Source organism: Anoplopoma fimbria, chromosome 1 (genome assembly GCF_027596085.1).
Source record: "Anoplopoma fimbria isolate UVic2021 breed Golden Eagle Sablefish chromosome 1, Afim_UVic_2022, whole genome shotgun sequence".
In the NCBI taxonomy this organism is placed as follows: domain Eukaryota; kingdom Metazoa; phylum Chordata; class Actinopteri; order Perciformes; family Anoplopomatidae; genus Anoplopoma; species Anoplopoma fimbria.
In genome coordinates, this window is record NC_072449.1 from 8,603,733 (window position 1) to 8,625,277 (window position 21,545).

The following is a 21,545-nucleotide window of genomic DNA, read 5'->3' on the forward strand; positions in this document are numbered from 1 at the left end:
ATTAATATTAAAAAAAAGTAAAAGTCCTGCATTCCAGATTTAAAAATAATATCAGAAGTATTTGCTACAAATCTTAGTAAAAGTAGCCTATCAAAAGTAATAAATAATCATAATGCAGAGTGGCTATTGTCAGTGCCATTGGATCATTGTTAATCGTGTATTTATACAGTACCAGTCAAAAGTTTGGACACACCTTCTCGTTCAATGGTTTTTCTTTATTTTTTCTACATTGTAGATTAATATTGAAGACATCCAAACTATGAAGGAACACATATGGAATTATGTGGTAAACAAACAAATGCTCAACAAACCAGAATATGTTTTATATTTTAGATTCTTCAAAGTAGTTGAATGAGAAGGTCCACACTTTTGACTGGTACTGTTCATCTGTTGGATTCCAATGAAGTGTTTTAGTTGCTAAATGTTAAATGATGGTAGACACTTGAAATGCAAAAGGGAATGCCATACCGGTATTCATGCCAGCATCAGTTGTATTTGGTGATATTTAGAAGTATTACACTACTATGTCTCCAAGAGATCCACATTGACACACAACAAACCAGAATATGTTTTCATATTTTAGATTCTTCAAAGTAGTTGAATGAGAAGGTGTGTCCACACTTTTAACTGGTACTGTACACTTTTACATTTAGTTAGATGCTTATTTTCCCCCACATAAGGGTGACATAGATCAGCTGTTACCTCCACGTGTGGTTTGGTGGAAGAACCTCTCCCAGGCTGCTGTGCTGTAAACCTTCCTCTGTCCCTGCAGAGCATCGCTGCTGATGACGTCAAACAGCTCATGACCCACCTGGTTACCGCACTGCCCGAGCTGGACTGTCACGATGGACATGTTTTTATCACGCAGCTGTCCGCATCTGTGTTGTCTAGAAGCGACGCACTGCCTGAAGTCTGCAGCCGCCAGAAGTTGAAATGGCATTTCCAGCCCAAACTTTCAAAATAAAACTCCTGTTCATATGTGGTGACTTGTTGCAACTTGTTTGAATCCCAACAAAAATATTAAATATCCAATTTAAGTAATATAATAATAATAATAATAATAATAATAATAATAATAATTATTATTATAATAATAATATTATTATTATTATTATTATTATTATTATTATTACTTAATTCTACTGGGTTTTTTTCTACTGTTTTTTATTGCTTATTTATAATACTTTTTATTTTATTTTCATTTTTTTTATTTTTATCTTGTCTTTCTTCTACTATGTCTCTTGTGTGCACTTTAAGCCTGCAAATTTCCCCGCTGTGGGACTAATAAAGGATTATCTTATCTTATCTTATCTTATCTTATCTTATCTATCTTATAATAATAATAATAATAATTATAATAATAATAATTATAATTATTATTATTATTTACTGTTTTTCTACTGGGTTTTTTTCTACTGTTTTTTATTGCTTATTTATAATACTTGTTTTTTTATTTTCATTTTTTATTTTTATCTTGTCTTTCTTCTACTATGTCTCTTGTGTGCACTTTACTCTATGCTGCTGTAAGCCTGCAAATTTCCCCTGCTGCGGGACTAATAAAGGATTATCTTATCTTATCTTATCTTATCTTATAATAATTATAATAATAATAATTATAATAATAATACATTTTATTTATAGAGCGCTTTTCAGAGTACTCAAAGACTCTTTACAGACATTTAAAAACAGCATTTAAAAGCTACACACTAAAAACTTAAAACTTAAAACACACAGCATTAGTCAGACATTAAAAGCAGTTTTGAAGAGGTGAGTTTTGATTTCTGATTTGAACATTGAAAGATTATTGCAGTCTCGGATGTGATATTATTCATATTATTAGTAATGCTAATGAATTATTTTACCTGGGTGTTTGTGATAAAAATAGACAGACATCAAAAACATTTCAACAACATAGTTTCCTTAACGTTGAATAAATTGTCTTTTTTTTTTAATCAATTGTTTAAAAAAAAGCATAAAACATGTCTGTATTTAGTAGAGCTGTACAGTACCAGTCAAAAGTTTGGACACACCTTCTCATTCAACTACTTTGAAGAATCTAAAATATAAAACATATTCTGGTTTGTTGAGCATTTGTTTGTTTACCACATAATTCCATATGTGTTCCTTCATAGTTTGGATGTCTTCAATATTAATCTACAATGTAGAAAAAAATAAAATTGAATGAGAAGGTGTGTCCAAACTTTTGACTGGTACTGTATGTTCATGTTTAAATGCACCTGAATTACATTACATTACAGTCATTTAGCAGACGCTTTTATCCAAAGTGACTTACAATAAGGTATTCAAGAGAACTACTAGTCACCAGAAGTCATAAGTGCATCTCCTTTCTTAAACAAGCATCTTAAAGCATAAACCAGAGCAAAAGTATAGTGCAGAGGCAAATTACTACGAAAACAATAATTGCAACAGACTAATACGAATATAATAAGTGCTACAAACTGAATATTTGAACTGAATTATTTTTTTATTTTTTTATTTTTTTAAATTTATTTTCATTGTTATATTCCTTTATAATGTGTCTTGCTTTTAAAAGGTATATCAATAATATAAAATGAGGTTAATTTAATCTTGACTTTTATTTTGTAGTGAAATCGAACGCTCAGGGCCCCGCCCCCTTTTGGCGGAGCGCTGCACTGCGCATGCTCAGTGTAGTAGCCGGTTATGGCGGCCGTGTGTGCTTGTCCATGAGGTGTGGGGACGCCTGCTATTCTTGCGGTCCGTGACAGAGCGATCCGAGCAAAAGCGCTGCCATGGCCGGAGTGTTTGACATTGATCTGGACCAGCCGGAGGACAACGTCTCCGACGATGAGATCGAGGAGGTACTTTGACGGAAGATGTTTGAACGGGACTGCGGGGAGTTGTCACGGCAGGAAAAAAAACTCTCTGACGCGCAGTAGCTAGCTGTTAGCATGTTAGCATGTTAGCCTGCCAGCCACAGGCCTGCTCCTGCAGCCGGAGCTCTCAGGCCTTTCCCCCCAGCAGAGGCTAATGCTAGCTCTCCTGACAGAGCTGTCACTTGTTATTTTTTTTATTTTACCAGCAGCCATAGCTAGTGGTGAACTGCATGTGTTGTTTTTGTGTTATACCCTGTTATATACTCAGTGTCATGTTAGAGCTGGGCCATCAGAGCCCTACTTGGCCAAAGGTGCTGCAGTGATAAATGTGCTTCGGTGTGCAACAGTTTATTTTGGCAAGACTGTGACAGAGGAGGACTGTGTGGACATAAAGCTGGTGCCTGTGTGTCTTTATTCATACCAAGCCTTTAATGCAGCAGCACAACACTACTGATGACTGCACATTTGACTTAATAAAACAACTACATTAAACTGTTATTGTTAGACTATGTGTAAATACTGCTTTATGCAATTGTCAAATTAGTATTCTTATTACAGCAAAACCCCTCACCACCTGCTTTTAACAGTCATTGAATAGGAGATTGTATTAATCTGAGCAGACATCATGTGTGTGTTTTTCATTAAGATTCATAATTTAATATTTTGCATCACATTGATGTTGGATGAAGCACTATTCAGAGCAAGTCAGAGCCGCTGTTTCAATGTTTAGTGTAAACACCTTTATATATAGGCAGATATATTTTGGCTAAAGTTTTTGTACAGTAGGATATTATGTAAGTTGGGCTGCAACTAATTAATATTTTTATCATCAATTTATCTGACAACAAAATGTTCATTATTAAATAATTGTTTTGATCTATAAAGTGACAAAAAATTGCAAATAAATGCCCTTAACAGTCAACTGTATCCTAGGTGCTGACTTCACATTTTTTGTTATCTTTGACCAAAACTCAAAATATTCTGTTAACGATCAGATCACAACGATTTTAAAACAGAGGAAAGCAGCAAATCCTCGAAGAAAATGACCATTTCAATATGCTTGATTCTATTATTTATCGTTATCTTGTTCATAGCTATTTATTTTTATCGGATGACAAGTATTATAAATGCTTTATGATCATAGTATTAAAACAGACACAAAGCGTTAAATCCTTAGGGAAAAAAAGGAAATACAGAAATGTCCTTATGTGATTAAAGGCTCCTACAGAGTTGATGAATAAAATAAAAAAACGGGAAGAAAGAAAGTCATTTAATCAAACTGTGATTTCTTTGTTGAATTTCAAAGTTTAAAGACTTTTGTCTGTTTTGTGTTTATGTTGTGTTTTCTACTTTTCCTTCCAGGTCCAAATCGGTGACATCATGGACCAGTGCAGTGGATTTGAGTTGTAAGTTATCACTATGTCCTTCCGTGCTTCTGTTCATGAATGTGTTTTTTTTTTTTGTTTTGTCTTTGCAATGGAATCAGTGAAAAACAAGAACACAATGCACTGAATGTGTCTCTACAGCAACATGGACGACTGTGAGAAGATTGAGATATCGGAGGACAACGTCAATCAGGGGACGGAGAACATCAGACCCGAGTGCTTTGAGCTGCTGCGGGTCCTCGGGAAAGGTGGTTATGGAAAGGTACTTGTTGTAACCAAAAAGCATCAGGCCTTGAGAAAGTACACTTGGCACACACTCCTACAAATGCACACTTTGGATTATTTTCCCTCTAGAATGCAAAGAACTTACTTGCATTGACTCAAAATGTTTATTTGATTATCTTAAACATGTCAATTATTTGCCCTTTTGTGCAGGTTTTTCAAGTTCGAAAAGTTGTCGGAGCTGCATCAGGCAAAATATTTGCCATGAAAGTTTTAAAAAAGGTAAATTTTTCTGCTTAAATAACTATAATTAGAGCAATTTACTGCTGCTCTCAGTTTGTATCCTGTGAACGCAATCGCATGCTTGTTATTACAAATAAACGTTATGTTGCTTCTGTCTGCAAATATTGGCTGTCCTTGAAGCCAGTGGTGGGGTAAGATTTCACTGCTACTTGGTAGGGTGCCATCGGCGCTGCTGCAGCCTTGGCATTTAAAAACACTCTGCCTCAGCCCATTACATTCCGCTTGATGTTCACACTGCATCTGCTTGATTGGCTGAAATGACCCCGGTGACACATTGAAGACCTGCCAGATTTTAACCAGTCGTCTCAATCGTTCAGCTTCTAAGTGGCAGCAAAGCTTTCATGAGGGCCTTTAGTGTTGGGTCAGAGCCCAAGGCCCGTATTTATGAAGCATTTCAGAGTTAGACATCAATCATGACCGTTCCAACCTGTTAGGGGTACCCAGCAGGTAGATGGCAACATGACAAATAGCAACATACACTCCAGCTAGTGTACACATACACAATATGCAACATTTGATTGAGAAAAAACAGATTTTTCTGATTTAATTGGATTACAAATCTGTTTTTTTTCCAAAATAATCCCACTGCAGAAAAAGTTACATTTTATTGCAATTTACACTGAATTAAAAGTTAAATAAAGCTGCAACAGCGATGATGTAGAACATATCTATGTCTGCTGTTATTCCACCTTAAAATGTAATTCTATACTAAAGTGTCATTTATGTATCATTTTTATATTCAGATAAAATATATTTGTAGTCTTTTTGTGAACTAAAACTAGCTTGTAATACAAGTGACATAATGCTGTATGCTGTAATTCATTTAGATTTCCCCGCTTCACATTGTTTCTAAGTTAGTGGATGACGGCGAGTTACTTTTGGCAGTTTTTAAGTTTTTCGAGTAAAGTAAACAATGGTGCAGTAGGAAAGAGCCTAAAATTCCATACACAATGCATAATTCATAATCGGTCTCAACAAAAAGTTAATTGTGAAGACAATTTAAAGATTTCTCGGTCAGCAGGCTCGTACTGTACCATTTCAAATCAAAGGGCTCATCACAGCCTCGGCTTAGCTCCATCTGTTGTGGTAGCTCTGACACTCAAAGCCGAGACAACATTGCTGCTGACAGGCGGCTCTTTAGCTTTCTGACAGAAGTGGTTAGCAAACATAAACATGAGCTGGAGAGACGAGAGGAGAGGAAGAGTGTGGAGAGCAGGCGGATCAGAAGACACTTCATATAAAAAACCACAGTAGTGCTCAAGCTCTTGACATCATTATTATTCATAGAAAGCTTTAGTGTTGAGTAAGTGGTATGATTTGCCTTGTTGAGCTGTATTTATTGACTAAACTAGATCAGCAATAATTAAGAAATGTCACTCACTTATCTTATCTTGACATAGTTGACCCCTGGCACTCAGATGTTGTACCGTGGAGTACTTTCACTTTCTCTCGTTTAGAGCATTTAGCATCGACACGTATGAAAACATCCCCGTTGTTTCACCCTTCCATCTGCCCCTTGAGTTGATGAATGTTGTCGTTCTTCTTCGTGGGTGGGGTCACCAGGCTATGATTGTACGCAACGCCAAGGACACGGCCCATACAAAGGCAGAGAGGAACATCCTGGAGGAGGTGAAGCATCCCTTCATAGTCGATCTCATCTACGCCTTCCAGACAGGAGGGAAGCTGTATCTCATCCTGGAGTACCTGAGCGGTCAGTACGAGAAATACACACACACACACACACACACACACAAACCTGGTACAAAACGCACACTCAGCATGAAGATCAATGCATTTTGTGTAAGTGTGAAATCACTTCATCCTGCTTGTCTTCTCCTGGAGGTGATAGGTGTATGTTTGTCACCAAAGATAATAGCATAAAAAATGGTGTGCCTGTGCAGGAGGAGAACTCTTCATGCAGCTAGAGAGAGAAGGCATCTTCATGGAAGACACGGCCTGGTGAGTGTTCTTCATGTTTATGTTGAATAGGGACGCACAGATATTTTTGCAGACTAATAGTATCTGTTACGAGATCACCATAGAAAATGTAAGTGAAAGTTGTACGTCAGGACACCTCGAACAAAGTTTCATTATTATTTTTTAAATCACCACACAATGTATATTATACTGCATCTAACTACAGCTAGACCGGTATAAGTAACCCAGCAATTTAACTGACTACAAACATGTGATATACAGTCTCAGTCTGGAAGATTGTCATTTCAAAATAAGGTTCTATTCATCGGCTTGAAGTTTATTGTATTTAGTTATGTTTTTTTTCTTTTCTTTGTCTTTCTCTCTAGTTTCTACCTGGCAGAGATCTCCATGGCTCTGGGCCACCTGCACCAGAAGGGCATCATCTACAGAGACCTGAAGCCTGAGAACATCATGCTCAACAACCATGGTGTGTGTGTGTGTGTGTGTGTGTGTGTGTGTGTGTGTGTGTGTGTGTGTGTGTGTGTGTGTGTGTGTGTGTGTGTGTGTGTGTGTGTGTGTGTGTGTGTGTGTGTGTGTGTGTGTGTGTGTGTGTGTGTGTGTGTGTGTGTGTGTGTGTGTGTGTGTGTGTGTGTGTGTGTGTGTGTGTGTGTGTGTGTGTGTGTGTGTTCCTATACATGTGATGAAATTAACTCAAACTTGTCCAAAGAAAATGTCTTAAATTTCTTTGTATTTGTCCGTAAAACATCACTATCCATGTGCACAAATATCATGTCACAGAAATAACAGTAAATATAGACCTTGTTGCAATTTAACAATTGTAAAAAATTTCATCTGAATATGTGTTGTTTTCCTTCCAGGGCATGTAAAGTTGACAGACTTTGGACTGTGTAAAGAGTCAATTCATGACGGCACAGTCACCCACACTTTCTGCGGTACCATCGAATACATGTAAGTCCTTCAATCACATTCACCCTTTGCTTCCTCGCTCACTAGTACACTCCCTTTCCTTTCATGCTCAGTGTTAACTCATTTACATTCATTTAATTGTAAGAACTGTGCACTGGCATTGTTGCAGGGCCCCAGAGATCCTGATGAGAAGCGGACACAACAGAGCAGTAGACTGGTGGAGTCTGGGCGCCCTGATGTACGACATGCTCACAGGAGCGGTAAGTTAAACTTTCACAACATAAAAAAAAGCTTTCTACAATACTGTAAAATGCTTTGAGTAACCCCGTCCTCTCTTTTCCCACCGTAGCCACCGTTTACTGGTGAAAACCGCAAAAAAACCATTGACAAGATCCTGAAGTGTAAGCTCAGCCTCCCACCCTACCTCACACAAGAAGCAAGAGATCTCCTGAAACGGGTATTTACTGGGTTTTGTTTAAGCATATACGACGCGTGTTTATCCAAAAATAAGTGTGGAGTTGCTGTGTGAGTATTCTGTTGACACTTGTCTGCTGGTTGTACAGTTGTTGAAGAGAAACGCCTCGTCGCGGCTGGGAGCGGGAGCAGGAGATGCCACAGAGGTTCAGGTGAGAATGAACATTATTGCCTGATTATTATTTTTTTGCTGAAAAAGGGGGGGATGCTGGAGATTGCTTCTAAAAACTGTACTACTGCAGAACGTTGTTACGGATTTAATTTAAGTGTAGCTTGGTTTGAAAGCACAACCACAGAGTCCTAGTCCCACAAACCCTCTGAGGACATACTGGTGGAAACATAAATGGTTGCTGTTGTTGCATGAATTGCAGTTGCTTAACATTTCCCTGACGTAGAAGCTATGTTTTTATGGCCTTGTCTTTGTATTTGATGTCCCATAGGCTCATCCCTTCTTTAGACACATCAACTGGGAGGATTTACTGGCTCGGAAAGTGGAGCCCCCCTTCAAACCTTTCCTGGTGAGTATCAGAGGAACCGGCATCAAGCAGTTCTAACTTTTATTGTTGAAATTAGATCTCTGCGAATTCAAGTTTTATTGTGAGCTCGAGATGAGTTTTATCTCCGGTTACCTGCCCGGATTGAACCAACTGAACAAGTTTTGGTAATTCGAGCCAGGGCTTCTCCTGTTTCAGACCTACGTGTTGTTAGTCGACACATCTACTCGTGTTTCTGAACCTCCTCACCTGTGTTTGTCTTCCCTTCTGTCACGGCAGCAATCGGCTGAAGACGTGAGTCAGTTCGACTCCAAGTTCACCAGTCAGACACCAGTGGACAGCCCGGACGACTCAACCCTCAGTGAAAGCGCCAATCAAGCCTTCCTGGTATCTACATATTCACATCTTTTGTTTGTTTGTTTTTTTTGCCCCCGTACGTTCATACATACGTCCAGTCAGCGTGTTTATTTCTCCAAATTTGGCACAAAGATCCTAAAGGTCTGAAGGATGAACTGATTTAGAATCTGGTGGTTAAAGATCAAGGTCACTGTGACCTCATAACAAAATAACAAAAACGTGTATGCACTTATTATGACAATTGCACACAAATGTCTAATAGGATAAAATGATGAAGTGATGAAATTTTATAAAATGAGATAATCCCTTATTAGTCCCGCAGCGGGGAAATTTACAGGATTACAGCAGCATAAATTATAGTGCAAGTAAAAGAAAAACAAGATAAAATAAAATGATACACAAACGTGGATGCAGTCTGCAGTACGGCTGGTTGGTGGAGGCACACAGCCTCAAGGCGCTTATTCTAATTATCTGGTCAACACGAAAGAAAGCTCATGTTTTGCTGGAACACTTTGAGAAATCATGAAAGCCTTTTCCTTGGAAAATGAATGACTCATAAGCTTGCACTGAAATGTTGCACTTTCCATTACTATCCTCTGCCATTCAGTGTGGAAAACTCTTTGGTAACAATTAAGTTCCATCATAGTTGCTTCCTTTTTCAGTTACTTAATGGTAAAAAAACGACACCACAGGTCCGCACAGTAAACGGGTCATTCTCTAAACAGGCTTGTAGTTAATCAGTATTTTGCCCATAAAGTTGATTGCCTATGCATGATACTGAGAGAGAGAGAGAGAGAGAGAGAGAGAGAGCAGCATAAATAACCAAATCAGTCAGGTGGATCTACAAATATCGGATTGAAAGTCACTGAATTGCTGATTCCCGCCTCTAAGATGTGACCAACTGTATCTGTGTTCGTCTTTGTGTCTGTAGGGTTTCACATACGTTGCTCCGTCAGTCCTGGAAAACATCAAAGAACGGTTCGCATTCGAGCCAAAAATCCGCTCCCCTCGACGCATCGTGGACAGCCCAAGAACACCTCTCAGGTATGTCAGCGTGTCTGCAGCCACCTGTACTGGTTGGCAAAATCAACCCCTTATTATGAACCCGAGTCTTTGTTTAGTTCCTGATATTTCACACTTAGAGACCTGGCCTCACTTTGTTGCACCCAATTTTTGTTTCGGTTTCTTTTGTATGTAAAATACTACCTTTTCGCTACACTTGAAACTTTGAATCCTAAGGCACATTTTATTTATAGTTATATATAGACTGAAGCCCCACTTGATTAGCTGCCCTCATCTGTTACATATAGAGGGTTACTTGTTCACGTCGTGGCAACTGCAGCCTTAACAATAACAGCTTTGTCTTTTTTTGTCATACGGACTAGTTCAATAAGACAAAGAATATAGTAGATATACATATGAAAACGAATCTTCCATGTTGCACTTTGTTACAAAAGCCTCTCGGTTACATCTCTCTCCGTTTCCTTCCTCTCCTCTTCGTCCTTTCAGCCCGCTCAAGTTCTCCAGCGGGGAATGCTGGGCCCGGAGCCCCCTTCTCCCCGGCGCAGGACCAAGTGTCCTCCACTCACCTCAGGACCAGGCCATGGAGCTGTCCACCCCGGAGCAGATGGACGTCACGAACAGCTCCGAGGTCTCGGCCCCTCTTCCCATCCGTCAGCCTACCGGGGCCAACCTGTCTCAGATGAAGCAGCAGGCGTATCCCTGCACGGCCAAACGGCCCGAGCATTTACGTATGAACCTATGACCCACCGCGCCTCTTTAGGAAAGTTTATTTCTTGACTCTTTTTTTTTTTTTGTGATATTTTTTAAGAAACAAAGCAAAAAGATATGGATGCTAGAGACAATTCAGATACAAAAATTGCACATCCGCACACTCCATATACTGTCACAACCTGGAGTTAGTGCATGGGTCTGCGACTCCACTCCGTGCTGCAGTTAAGTGCTACCGACAACATCAGCGCCTCACCACTTCTCCCACAACACCTCCGGTCACGTGACCTCGGTCTTCTGACCCTCCCTTTCTGAACTGGACTACAAGGACTAGAAACCTTTTGAGGAGCCGAAGCCGTTTGTGCGACCTGGAAATCAAAAGGCAACAATGTATCACACAGTATGCAAGCTATTTACTCTCAACAATGCAGTCAGTCTACTGTACAAGATGACGTCCAAAGTGCTTTGTGCTATTTGAATGAATGCCAGTGAGGCAAACTGCTTCCATTGGGAGATTTTGAAAGTTCTTCTTAGACAAAAAAAAAAATTTGCTTCCTGGCTCTGAATGAAATAATATGAATTAGGTTAATTATTGAAAAAGAAATGAGCCCTGTGAGCAGCTGACAAGCAGAGGTTCTGGTGTTGATGAATATAGCTTCATGTCTTAGGATGTTTTACACAATGGAAGCATTAACTGTGCTATACATCAATGATGAATCAAAGAGCCTAAGTTAAACAAGAAAAAACACGTTGACTTTTTACATTCTTTTGGCATTAAAGGTGTATTTGATTGTGGGAATTATCTGCTCTTCAGGCGTGCGTCACTGTAGGACGAATCACTGGATTAGTTGACACATCACCAGACATAATTCAGCTTGATCACTACGACCACCCAAAAAATGTCAAACTGATCTGGGTGCTGCTTTGTGTGACCCCCTGGTTGCCCAGGAGACCGTGGGCCCTCGGCGCTGACAGGACGTCTGACCCCCGGAGTGAGCTCATACTGGAGACTGTGGCACCAGTTGATCTGGATCTGCAGTTGTGGGGTTTAACGCTAAAAAAAAACTCAGGGGGGGACAACATTTGCAGCCTCTTACATCAGCTCACTTGTTTAGGAGGGAAATTTGAGAAATCCCGAAAAAGCAAGGAAAATTCTAATAAAATGTAAAAAAAAAAAAAAAAAAAAAAAAGATATGCATCGTGTCTTTTTGTATGAAAGGAAACACATCTGGAGACTTCCCAAGTGCACATATTTTTTTAATTATGTATAAGATTTGTTTCAGATCTCAACATTTCATCCTATGAATGTCAAAGATCCTCACATTCATCATCAGAACATTATAGAGCGCTTCTGCTAGCTTATTTAAATGTCTTACTTAACTTACACCCTCTGCCCTCCTTTTACTTTTTATGATTGGGGATTTGGACTCATTGTTAAATTTTAAGTTTTGCCTAAAAAGTAAAACAAAAACAAATTTTCATCGAAAGAATAAACTTCAGTTGGAGGATTATGTGAAATAAATTACTTTTGCAGCTGAAATGCACCTTAAAGCCAATTTAGAAGATACAAGTATCTTATTTGAAACTGATCAAAAATATAAAAACAAATGCACATGTTGCTGAAATCAGCAGTCACACAGTCTAATAATGTGTTTGTCAAAGAAAATCAAAACAAATATAGTGCCCTGAGGAAAAGGCTTTACAGAAGTAGTGTTGTCATAAAACAGTGATGGTACAAAAACAGAAGAAAGGCCCAATAAATGTCAAACAAGGGCATGCAGTATGACTTTTAACTGATGATAATGTAGTATAAGGAACTTTTGTGCATTTCAGAAGAATCACTGGCCTAAAAAACAACTGCTACCATAGCAATCTGGAACTATTGGACCTTTTATATGTAGTTCACAAAATCGGCATCAGAATCAAACTATGTCAGATGAGTCACAAATGAACCCTGATTGTGTGCTTCAGTGTTTACATTTGACAGAGCAGTTCTTCAATGCTTGTTTAGAGAAAATAATGTAACATTCAGTTCTACGTACAACATGGAAACATAAACAGGGCATCTGCTTATCAAGTGTCTCTCCAAGGCTGCTGGTGTGGGATCTCCATTGGTTTTGGGAGCAAGAAAGTCACCGTATGTATTTAATGACATACTTCTCAGGCTGGTGTTAATGTTCCACTCTGCAAAACTTGACTAGGATATTTAAATGTCTTAATTAGGACTCCTGTAATACATTGTTGCATTAATAGTTCATTTACAGCATAGTGGCCTTTCACATAGAATGTATTTGAATAATAATGCATCTATAAATCTGGAAAATGCTGAGAGACTTACTAGGACCTGCCTGAAATAAAAATGAATATGCAAATATTGTTTTTTTAATACCCAACAGTTCAAAGCTGCACTGTCCAATAATGCTATTAAAGATTTGATTTGGCCCTATAATGGATACAACTGATCCGTTTTAAGGAACGATTGCTCCAAGAAAGGCATTTAATATTTCAGACATTTCAGTTCATTTAACCATTAATGATATTGGTAATAATAATAATAAAGTTCTTCAAGAGGAATGTGTGCTCAGCGTCAGAGTATAAAGAGAGGAACTGCTGTAATAAAAACTGATACCAAACTACAGTACATTACCAGAAAACAACTTATTTAACTCAAGCTATGATGGTTTTGAAAGACTTTGAAACACCAAACAAGGCACAAATCACAGGAGGAAGAAAAATATATTTAAATAATGATTTAAAAAAAAAACATTGGTTTGGTTTGGTTCAGTTCAGTTCAGTTCTGAGTCAAGCAGCAATCAAAGATAGTCTTCATACTGGGTTTAGCCAGCCAGACTCTTCACTTTTACCTCTAGTATCCTGTTCATATAGATTCAATGGTGACTGGCCAGGAAGGTTAACAGCAGTCTGAAGTGCTGAGTTTACTTGTTGGTTCCAGAAGTTATTTTTGCTCCTATTTGGGGCAAAAGGCAAAAACTGCACAGAACAACTGAACTTTTACTTCCCACATAGTAAACTCAACAAACTGGCAATCTAAACAAGGGAAAACACACACATAAAGTTATTGTAACATATTCTTTGAGCCAGCTCTTGTTTGGTTAAGCTGTTCCAAGGAACAGAATATGCTTTCAGAAAGAAAAAAAAGAAGAAGTTCTAAACTAGTATGACCGGTTGTTTCAGTTTTCAGGGCACACGAGTAACGATGACACAGACTTTTTTACCTCCACTGGTGTCCTTTATCAGATGTATGTACCTCAAGGGGACAGAGTTGAGAATGTGTGTGTGTTTGCTTGACGCAGCAGCTAGAGCATGACGAGCATGACCAGCTGGACTAAATGGAATAACAGGATGTCCACCATTCAGCGGAGTATGCAGAGGTGCTTGAAGAAAAATAAAATAAAAAGTCTGTGGTTCTGATGAAAGTGTCATCACCGAATAGCTCTGCACTTCCAGGCAGCGGGCTTCTGATCCTGCAGGCGCCTCATCTTCTTCCCAAACCACACCCACCAGGCCAACCCAATGACGACACACACCACTGACTCCACGTAGTAGCCGTCCAGCGTAGTCACGCAAACACCGCCCTCCTTGACGCAAAGCTGGAGACGGGAACAGGGACAAAGGAAACAATATATCAAGTCTAGGTAATTACACACACCACTGCGTAGATTTTCCGGTACTGCCTACTCACCCCTGCCCCCTCTGGAGAGCCACAGCTCTGCCCGACGGCCCCCTGACACTCCTTAAAGGTCAGCGGATCCACCATCCACAGAGCCAGCGTGGAGGGCCAGTTTCCACCGAGGTTAGTGACCGTGTTCAGCAGGGTCATGTAGGTCCCGCCGATGAGGGGGTCGCTCACTTTGGCATGGAAGGCCATGCAGGCCACGTACATGCTGTATAACGCCACCTGGGGTTGCAACAGGGGAAACGTTTGTTAAATCTGATCAAATGTCAAACTTACCATTATATTTAACTACTTCTTAACAGATAAATGTATTTATTTTTAACTGAGGTTTCACCTGATGGCAAAAATCCAAGGTTCAGAAAAAAAGAATAAATATACGATCAATAAAATGTTATTTCTTTACATCCTGTTGAAAGACAAATTAACAGCGATGACAACATAACCTCCTTCACTCAAATAAGCCAGAAATGTAAAAAAGAAAGAGAGAGGGGATAATTATGTTCCTGTCCCTGATACTTTAGATTTTCTTCTGTGTCACAGTGACATCTGCAGACAGAGACAGGAAATGAGAGAAAAAGGAACTCATCTGCCTTCATGTACAGTTCTACTGAAAAAGGAGACGGTGACAAACATCCCTTTGTGTGTCTGTCTGTTTTAATAGATTACAAAGATGATTCACTTTTAATTGCTACAGTAGTAACAACACAACTAAACTAAGAGTCTACAGCCATTCTAGCAGCACTGCAAGGCTGTGCTTTGAGCTAAATGCTAACATCCAACATGTACAATGCTTACCATGATAACCATGATAACCATGTTAGTTTGGCATGCTGAAATGTGCTATTTGGTTTTGCAAGTATCTGGTCATGAACAAAATTAAAATTCTACTTTTAGATTGACTGTACTAGCTCATTGCAGCAAGTTTCCATAACCCATCTTACGACCCTTGGACATACAGTTCTGTTTATAATGCGCTGAGGGTCAAAAGCCTTTTCTAGGCAGCAGACTGTTGCTATCTGCACATTGCTGAGATCCTGACACCTGGGAAAACTATGATAAGGGCTAAGCTAAAGGCAGTAAAGGGGAGAAAAACAAGACATTAAAGGGAGTAACAGAAATACAAACCTGATGCAATGCGTAGCTAAGCAGCACTATGGCGTAGTAGTAAACAGGGAACGCTCCTTCATGTTTTAAACTGGGCGTCCACCACACCAGCAGAGCGTAACCCAGTCCTATGAGCAACCTGCAACCACAAACCGGCAACACTCTGTCAGCTTTTAGTTTGTTGAATGTGTGTATGAATGGGTTTTTGAACCTGTGTGTGTATGTGTGTCACGACCTAAAAGGGAAGGCCTTGTAGAAGATATCCAGAGGTCTAGGCCCTGCCGTGTATTTGCTGATGATCACGGGTAGTAGGATCTGCAGAGGCACCATGGGCACTGCCAGCAGTGCCAGCTGCTCCTTGGGAACTCCAGCCTCCATCAGCTTCAGGCCCGTCACTGCATCTGCTGCCGAGAAGCCAATCTAACACACAAAGAGAAGACACATGAGAGATATTTAATTCACATTCAATATTTTTGTGAAACAGCAAATGTGCATAAGCAACACTTTCAAAGTCATATTTCAAAAGTAAACCCCAAAAAATGTTCAAGTACTTTAGCCGTGAGAAGCAGTGAACAAAAGGTGAAGACTGTGGGCATCTTGATGATGGAGAACAGCAGCTTGTAGGTTTCCATGACGCCCTGTGTCTCCTTATGGACTCTCTGCTTTCCTTTGACGTGCTCATTTTCCCTTTTCATGACGGCTACCAAAGTCGTAGAAATCAGGAACACAATTCCCCAAAAAAACAAGAACTCTGAAGCCAAAGAACAGTAGGAATTAGAACATTATAAATTACACTTAATTAAACATGTCACCCAAAATAACTGAACTGTTGTAAAGTATTAAAAAACACTGTCTGAGGTCAGGGATAAATAATACCTGACAAGGTGACGATGCCCGTGTCCTGGGGCTCTACTCTGAGGTACTTGTTGCAGAAATCTGCAGACTCCAGAGCCAGAAAGAGCACATTTCCCAGGAAGTATCCAGCTGTCTGGCCCACAGAGTTGCATGTAGAAGCATATCCCACATTCTCTCTGGATAACATAGTCAGAGCCCAGCCATCCACAGCTATGTCCTGTCGAAGCAGAGAAGGTAGAGCGATTGGAGGAAGTAAGAAAAACTATTCATCGTCCTGAATGTGTGTTGGTGTCACAGTGTTTGCGTCCGCTTACCTGTGTGGCTGCCAGAAAGGCAAGCATAAAGAAAACTGCAGTGAGTGTTAACACCTTCGGTCCTCCCTCACTTTGCATCAGTGAATTGACCGTCACAGAAAGGTAGAGCATGAAGAGGCCTAGCAGGTACTGTGTGGGCACCAGCCATGACTTTCTAATAAAACAAGATGGGAGGTTAAAAAACAAATATATATATTTGGAAGTAGATACACTGTGTATGAAAAAAATAGGCGGCAGCAAATATAATCCTCCACACAGATGAAAACATCAACACGAACAGTATGCATGTGTCCTTCCTACCTTCTACCAAACCTGCTGAAGTAGAGAGCGTCCACCAGTGGGGCCCAGAGGAGCTTGAGACTAAAAGGCCAGAAGACAAAGCTGAAGAAGGCTTGGTCTTTGTAGCTGACGCTCTTACTCTGTAAGATCAGAGGGATGCTACCAGCCAGTCCCAGAGGAATCCCCTGTAGGACGTATAGAAACAGAAGAAGCGCAACGTTCCCCAACTGGCCCCGGATCCCAGGCCGGTTTCTGTGCCTCCTGTCCTCAAAGTTCAACACTTTAATAAGACTCTCCGTATCGTCTTCTACGTCTGGTTCAGAGGAGCTCGTCCCTCCAGTGTCCATGACCGCAACCTTCCTCTGCCGTCCGTTCTTGTGGGTCGTGAAATCTGAGTGCTCCATGTTGGAACAGTGGGCTTCAAACCTGCTGTGCCCTCAGCAAATCTGCAGAAAAAGATGATAGGGAACTATTGAATGTCTGCCATCACTGCCATATATTTGCAATAATTTGAATTCCATTTAAGGTTGTTATGGTTTTGAAGCCATAGCCATAAAAGCAAAAAGGTACAGAACATCACGGGCAGACAAGCTGATCCTAGCAAGAATAACGATACAATAAACAAATGGAATAAAGTAGAATACAATATTTTGAATAGAACGATTTGTGTAATGGTAGCGAACAGCCAACAGGATGAGTGGCAAAACATTCAGAGAACTACAAGCAGTGAAATATGAATTATGCTTGACCAAAAGCAGTCACCAAACTGGTCAAGTGAGCTTCTGACTGACTAGAATGATGAAGAGCAGATTCATATCTTACGTACAGTGTATACAGTGTTTGTACTCTTCCAAAAACAGGATAAAAAGAATATATAAAGGCAGAAGTCTGTGCAAAAGAAGGAAAAAAAAAGTGTCAAGTCATTCTTCGGGTGAAAGGTTAAGGTGACATTTCTAGAGGATAACAAATAGATCCAGGATTACGTTGGTTAGAAATGAACATTTAAGAGCTTTGTGTTTCATACTATAGAGCACAATACAAGGAAATAAAAGACAAATTGTCTTTTATTGTCAGTGTAACACAAGTCCTAAACTCATTCAATGTGTTCGCTTACTCTCTGCTGGACTCACTGCCACCATCAGTCTCACACAGAGAGCAATCAAGGCTTCATGAGGAAGATAAATCAATTATTGTCACCTTAAAATCATAACATGTTAATTTACCATATAAAAAAAGACAACACAGTTAAATTAGCAAAACTATAAAAATCAATAGATTATAGCATAGTATTATTTATATATATAGTATATATAAAGACGAACACAGGACATGCATTAAAGGTCAAGTGAAATCAAACAGGCAGTAGATTCATTCATGTGTACCTGGTGATGATCGCAGCATGCCAAACATGTAATGCCAGAAAAAATGAAAACAATCGGATGAATTACAGAGAAAATCAACAGGAAGGCGGGTTTATTCTATGTTCATGCAACAGGAAATGTGTATAATCTTAAAAAAAGGTAAGAAACACAAGAAAAATTACTAACGTTTCACTCAAAACTGGTTATTACACCGATACACACAAACACCTCCTGTAGAAAATCCAGGAAGTGCGGCGTGTGCGACGTCTAAATGTGTCCGGCTCCTACAGCTGACGTGTCAAAGACCACCTGAAAGGAGTTCCGCCTCAGTGCAAGTCTCAGTATGTCATGAGGGGAAAGAAACGACATTTTAAAACAGTCACCTTTTAAAAGGCCAAATTATAAAATTCGAGCCTGAAATCACTTTTTAAAATGTCCTCACAACAATAATGGTCTGCTAAGATTTTTGTCCTCACACTCACGTGCATAAGTGACTGATAATTATCCTTTGGGGCATGATTAGGAGAGGCTGTATCCTCAGAGGTTGGAAATATCACACCAATAATAACATCATTTCCTCAGAACGTCCAATTAAGCAACATAATTAAAGCATACAGGAAATACTGTGGGCTATCCTTTCATTGGTACGTTATGTTACATTCATTACAATTAAACCAAAGATATTTGGCATTTAAAACAAATGAACAAGAGACCTTTCAAGTTTCCCCATCATCATCAACTAAAAATTTGATCAGTTTGCATGTTTTTTTTGGCTGAAATATACCATAATTAACCGGGTTGCATATTAATTAGGCAGATCTATACTAGTCCCTGTATTACTTTATAATAGGACCAGATAATATTAATTAATTCATTGTGAAGGGTGAGGCCCATAGCATTCTTTGAAATTCCCATCATTTAAACTCTATCACACTAATAATTTATTGTGGGTTTATTATTATTATGAGTATTTATGCATTATTTTGTTTTCTAAATTACTGAAACAAGTCCCATTTTTAATAGTGACTTATATCCGACTCAACTGGAATCACACTCAAACGTTCTCCTCAATCAAAAGATCTGTGGGTAATTGTCATGATGCATCCATTTAAATTAGAGGTAATGAATGAGAGCATGCTCTGCCTTGTGGTTGCTATGAGTACATGTGAAGCTGATTATCCAGACTGATGTCATGTGACACCACACAAGACTATTTGGATAGATCAGCATTTGATAACGGGAGCGCTGTGAAGCCACAGTTTTAAACCATTTGAGATGATTTCTATCTACCACAATATGTCCTGATATAGGAAAATAATACACTCTTCATCAGAACAGAGTATATTATTGTACTTACACCATGGTCACTTACCACAGAAGAGAGGCTTTGCTCCTATGATCCCAGTAAACATCCACATAGAGGCTTTTATTGAATGTTTAACTATTTTTTTACCAACAAGGCTAACTGGGCACTTTAAAGGACCCATATTCATTATATCTCTTTTTTTTCTCCTCAAATTTGTTTGTGAATATTCACAAATGATATCAAAATGTCAAATTGTCTACCTTTTTTCACTCTTTGTTTCATTGCAGCCATTTGCTAAAATCGAAAAAGTTCATTTTTTTCGCATTAATGTACACTCAGCAACCCATCTTGACAGAAAAAACCAGAAATGTAGAAATTTTTGCAAATTTATTAAAAAAGAAAAACTGAAATATCACATGGTCATAAGTATTCAGACCCTTTGCTCAGTATTGAGTAGAAGCACCCTTTTGAGCTAGTACAGCCATGAGTCTTCTTGGGAATGATGCAACAAGTTTCTCACACCTGGATTTGGGGATCCTCTGCCATTCTTCCTTGCAGATCCTCTCCAGTTCTGTCAGGTTGGATGGTGAACGTTGGTGGACAGCCATTTTCAGGTCTCTCCAGAGATGCTCAATTGGGTTTAGGTCAGGGCTCTGGCTGGGCCAGTCAAGAATGGTCACAGACTTGTTCCGAAGCCACTCCTTTGTTATTTTAGCTGTGTGCGTCGGGTCATTGTCTTGTTGGAAGGTGAACCTTCGGCCCAGTCTGAGGTCCTGAGCACTCTGGAGGAGGTTTTCTTCCAGGATATCTCTGTACTTGGCCGCATTCATCTTTCCTTCAATTGCAACCAGTCGTCCTGTCCCTGCAGCTGAAAAACACCCCCATAGCATGATGCTGCCACCACCATGTTTCACTGTTGGGATTGTATTGGGCAGGTGATGAGCAGTGCCTGGTTTTCTCCACACATACCGCTTAGAATTAACGCCAAAAAGTTCAATCTTGGTCTCATCAGACCAGAGAATCTTATTTCTCATAGTTTGGGAGTCCTCCATGTGTTTTTTGGCAAACTCTATGCAGGCTTTCATATGTCTTGCACTGAGGAGAGGCTTCCGTCGGGCCACTCTGCCATAAAGCCCCGACTGGTGGAGGGCTGCAGTGATAGTTGACTTTGTGGAACTTTCTCCCATCTCCCTACTGCATCTCTGGAGCTCAGCCACAGTGATCTTTGGGTTCTTCTTTACCTCTCTCACCAAGGCTCTTCTCCCACGATTGCTCAGTTTGGCTGGACGGCCAGGTCTAGGAAGAGTTCTGGTCATCCCATACTTCTTCCATTTAAGGATTATGGAGGCCACTGTGCTCTTAGGAACCTTGAGTGCTGCAGAAATTCTTTTGTAACCTTGGCCAGATCTGTGCCTTGCCACAATTCTGTCTCTGAGCTCCTTGGGCAGTTCCTTCGACCTCATGATTCTCATTTGTTCTGACATGCACTGTGAGCTGTAAGGTCTTATATAGACAGGTGTGTGCCTTTCCTAATCAAGTCCAATCAGTTTAATTAAACACAGCTGGACTCCAATGAAGGAGTAGAACCATCTCAAGGAGGATCAGAAGAAATGGACAGCATGTGAGTTAAATATGAGTGTCACAGCAAAGGGTCTGAATACTTATGACCATGTGATATTTCAGTTTTTCTTTTTTAATAAATTTGCAAAAATTTCTACATTTCTGTTTTTTTCTGTCAAGATGGGTTGCTGAGTGTACATTAATGCGGAAAAAAAATGAACTTTTTCGATTTTAGCAAATGGCTGCAATGAAACAAAGAGTGAAAAATTTAAAGGGGTCTGAATACTTTCCGTACCCACTGTACATGGTGCCTGATATTCCTAAAATAAATGACCAAAAGCAGAAGGTCAGCGGTGACCCACAAATAATTTCTGCCTTGTAGATTTTTCGAACCATACTCATGT

The 21,545-nt window shown here is 39.6% G+C and overlaps 3 protein-coding genes across 9 annotated transcripts in view; 1 reads left to right on the forward strand and 2 right to left on the reverse strand.

The window, feature by feature from the left end:
- The window catches only part of tubd1 (tubulin, delta 1), a 146,730-nt gene extending 145,796 nt beyond the window's left edge, over nt 1-934 (reverse strand). For both annotated transcript variants that reach the window (XM_054615745.1, XM_054615669.1), the window contains exon 1: nt 703-934. In XM_054615745.1, coding sequence (XP_054471720.1) covers nt 703-853 — 151 coding nt within the window. In that variant the 5' untranslated portion in view covers nt 854-934. The remainder of the gene's footprint in view (nt 1-702) is intronic.
- A 1,734-nt stretch (nt 935-2,668) lies between these two features.
- Nucleotides 2,669-11,812, forward strand: rps6kb1b (ribosomal protein S6 kinase b, polypeptide 1b). The gene is made up of 15 exons (XM_054611329.1): nt 2,669-2,840; nt 4,218-4,261; nt 4,382-4,502; nt 4,676-4,744; nt 6,329-6,476; nt 6,667-6,724; nt 7,069-7,169; nt 7,561-7,651; nt 7,779-7,869; nt 7,959-8,066; nt 8,173-8,235; nt 8,524-8,601; nt 8,857-8,964; nt 9,866-9,978; nt 10,444-11,812. The coding sequence occupies exons 1-15, from the start codon at nt 2,772-2,774 to the stop codon at nt 10,697-10,699; spliced, it is 1,518 nt and encodes a 505-aa protein (XP_054467304.1). The 5' UTR covers nt 2,669-2,771; the 3' UTR covers nt 10,700-11,812.
- A 99-nt stretch (nt 11,813-11,911) lies between these two features.
- slc33a1 (solute carrier family 33 member 1) lies at nt 11,912-18,566 on the reverse strand. Of its 6 annotated transcripts, none has more exons than XM_054596988.1 (10): nt 18,462-18,543; nt 17,741-17,802; nt 16,936-17,360; nt 16,636-16,789; nt 16,343-16,538; nt 16,018-16,217; nt 15,702-15,886; nt 15,488-15,605; nt 14,369-14,584; nt 11,912-14,276 (listed from the first exon to the last, which is right to left on the reverse strand). In XM_054596988.1, the coding sequence occupies exons 3-10, from the start codon at nt 17,316-17,318 to the stop codon at nt 14,109-14,111; spliced, it is 1,620 nt and encodes a 539-aa protein (XP_054452963.1). In that variant the 5' UTR covers nt 17,319-17,360; nt 17,741-17,802; nt 18,462-18,543; the 3' UTR covers nt 11,912-14,108. The 6 variants fall into 6 exon arrangements, with proteins under 6 accessions (XP_054452963.1, XP_054452979.1, XP_054452971.1 ...); XM_054597004.1 differs by having other exon boundaries at nt 18,498-18,512; XM_054596996.1 differs by lacking the exon at nt 18,462-18,543 and adding an exon at nt 18,297-18,450.
- Between the last annotated feature and the right edge of the window lie 2,979 nt (nt 18,567-21,545).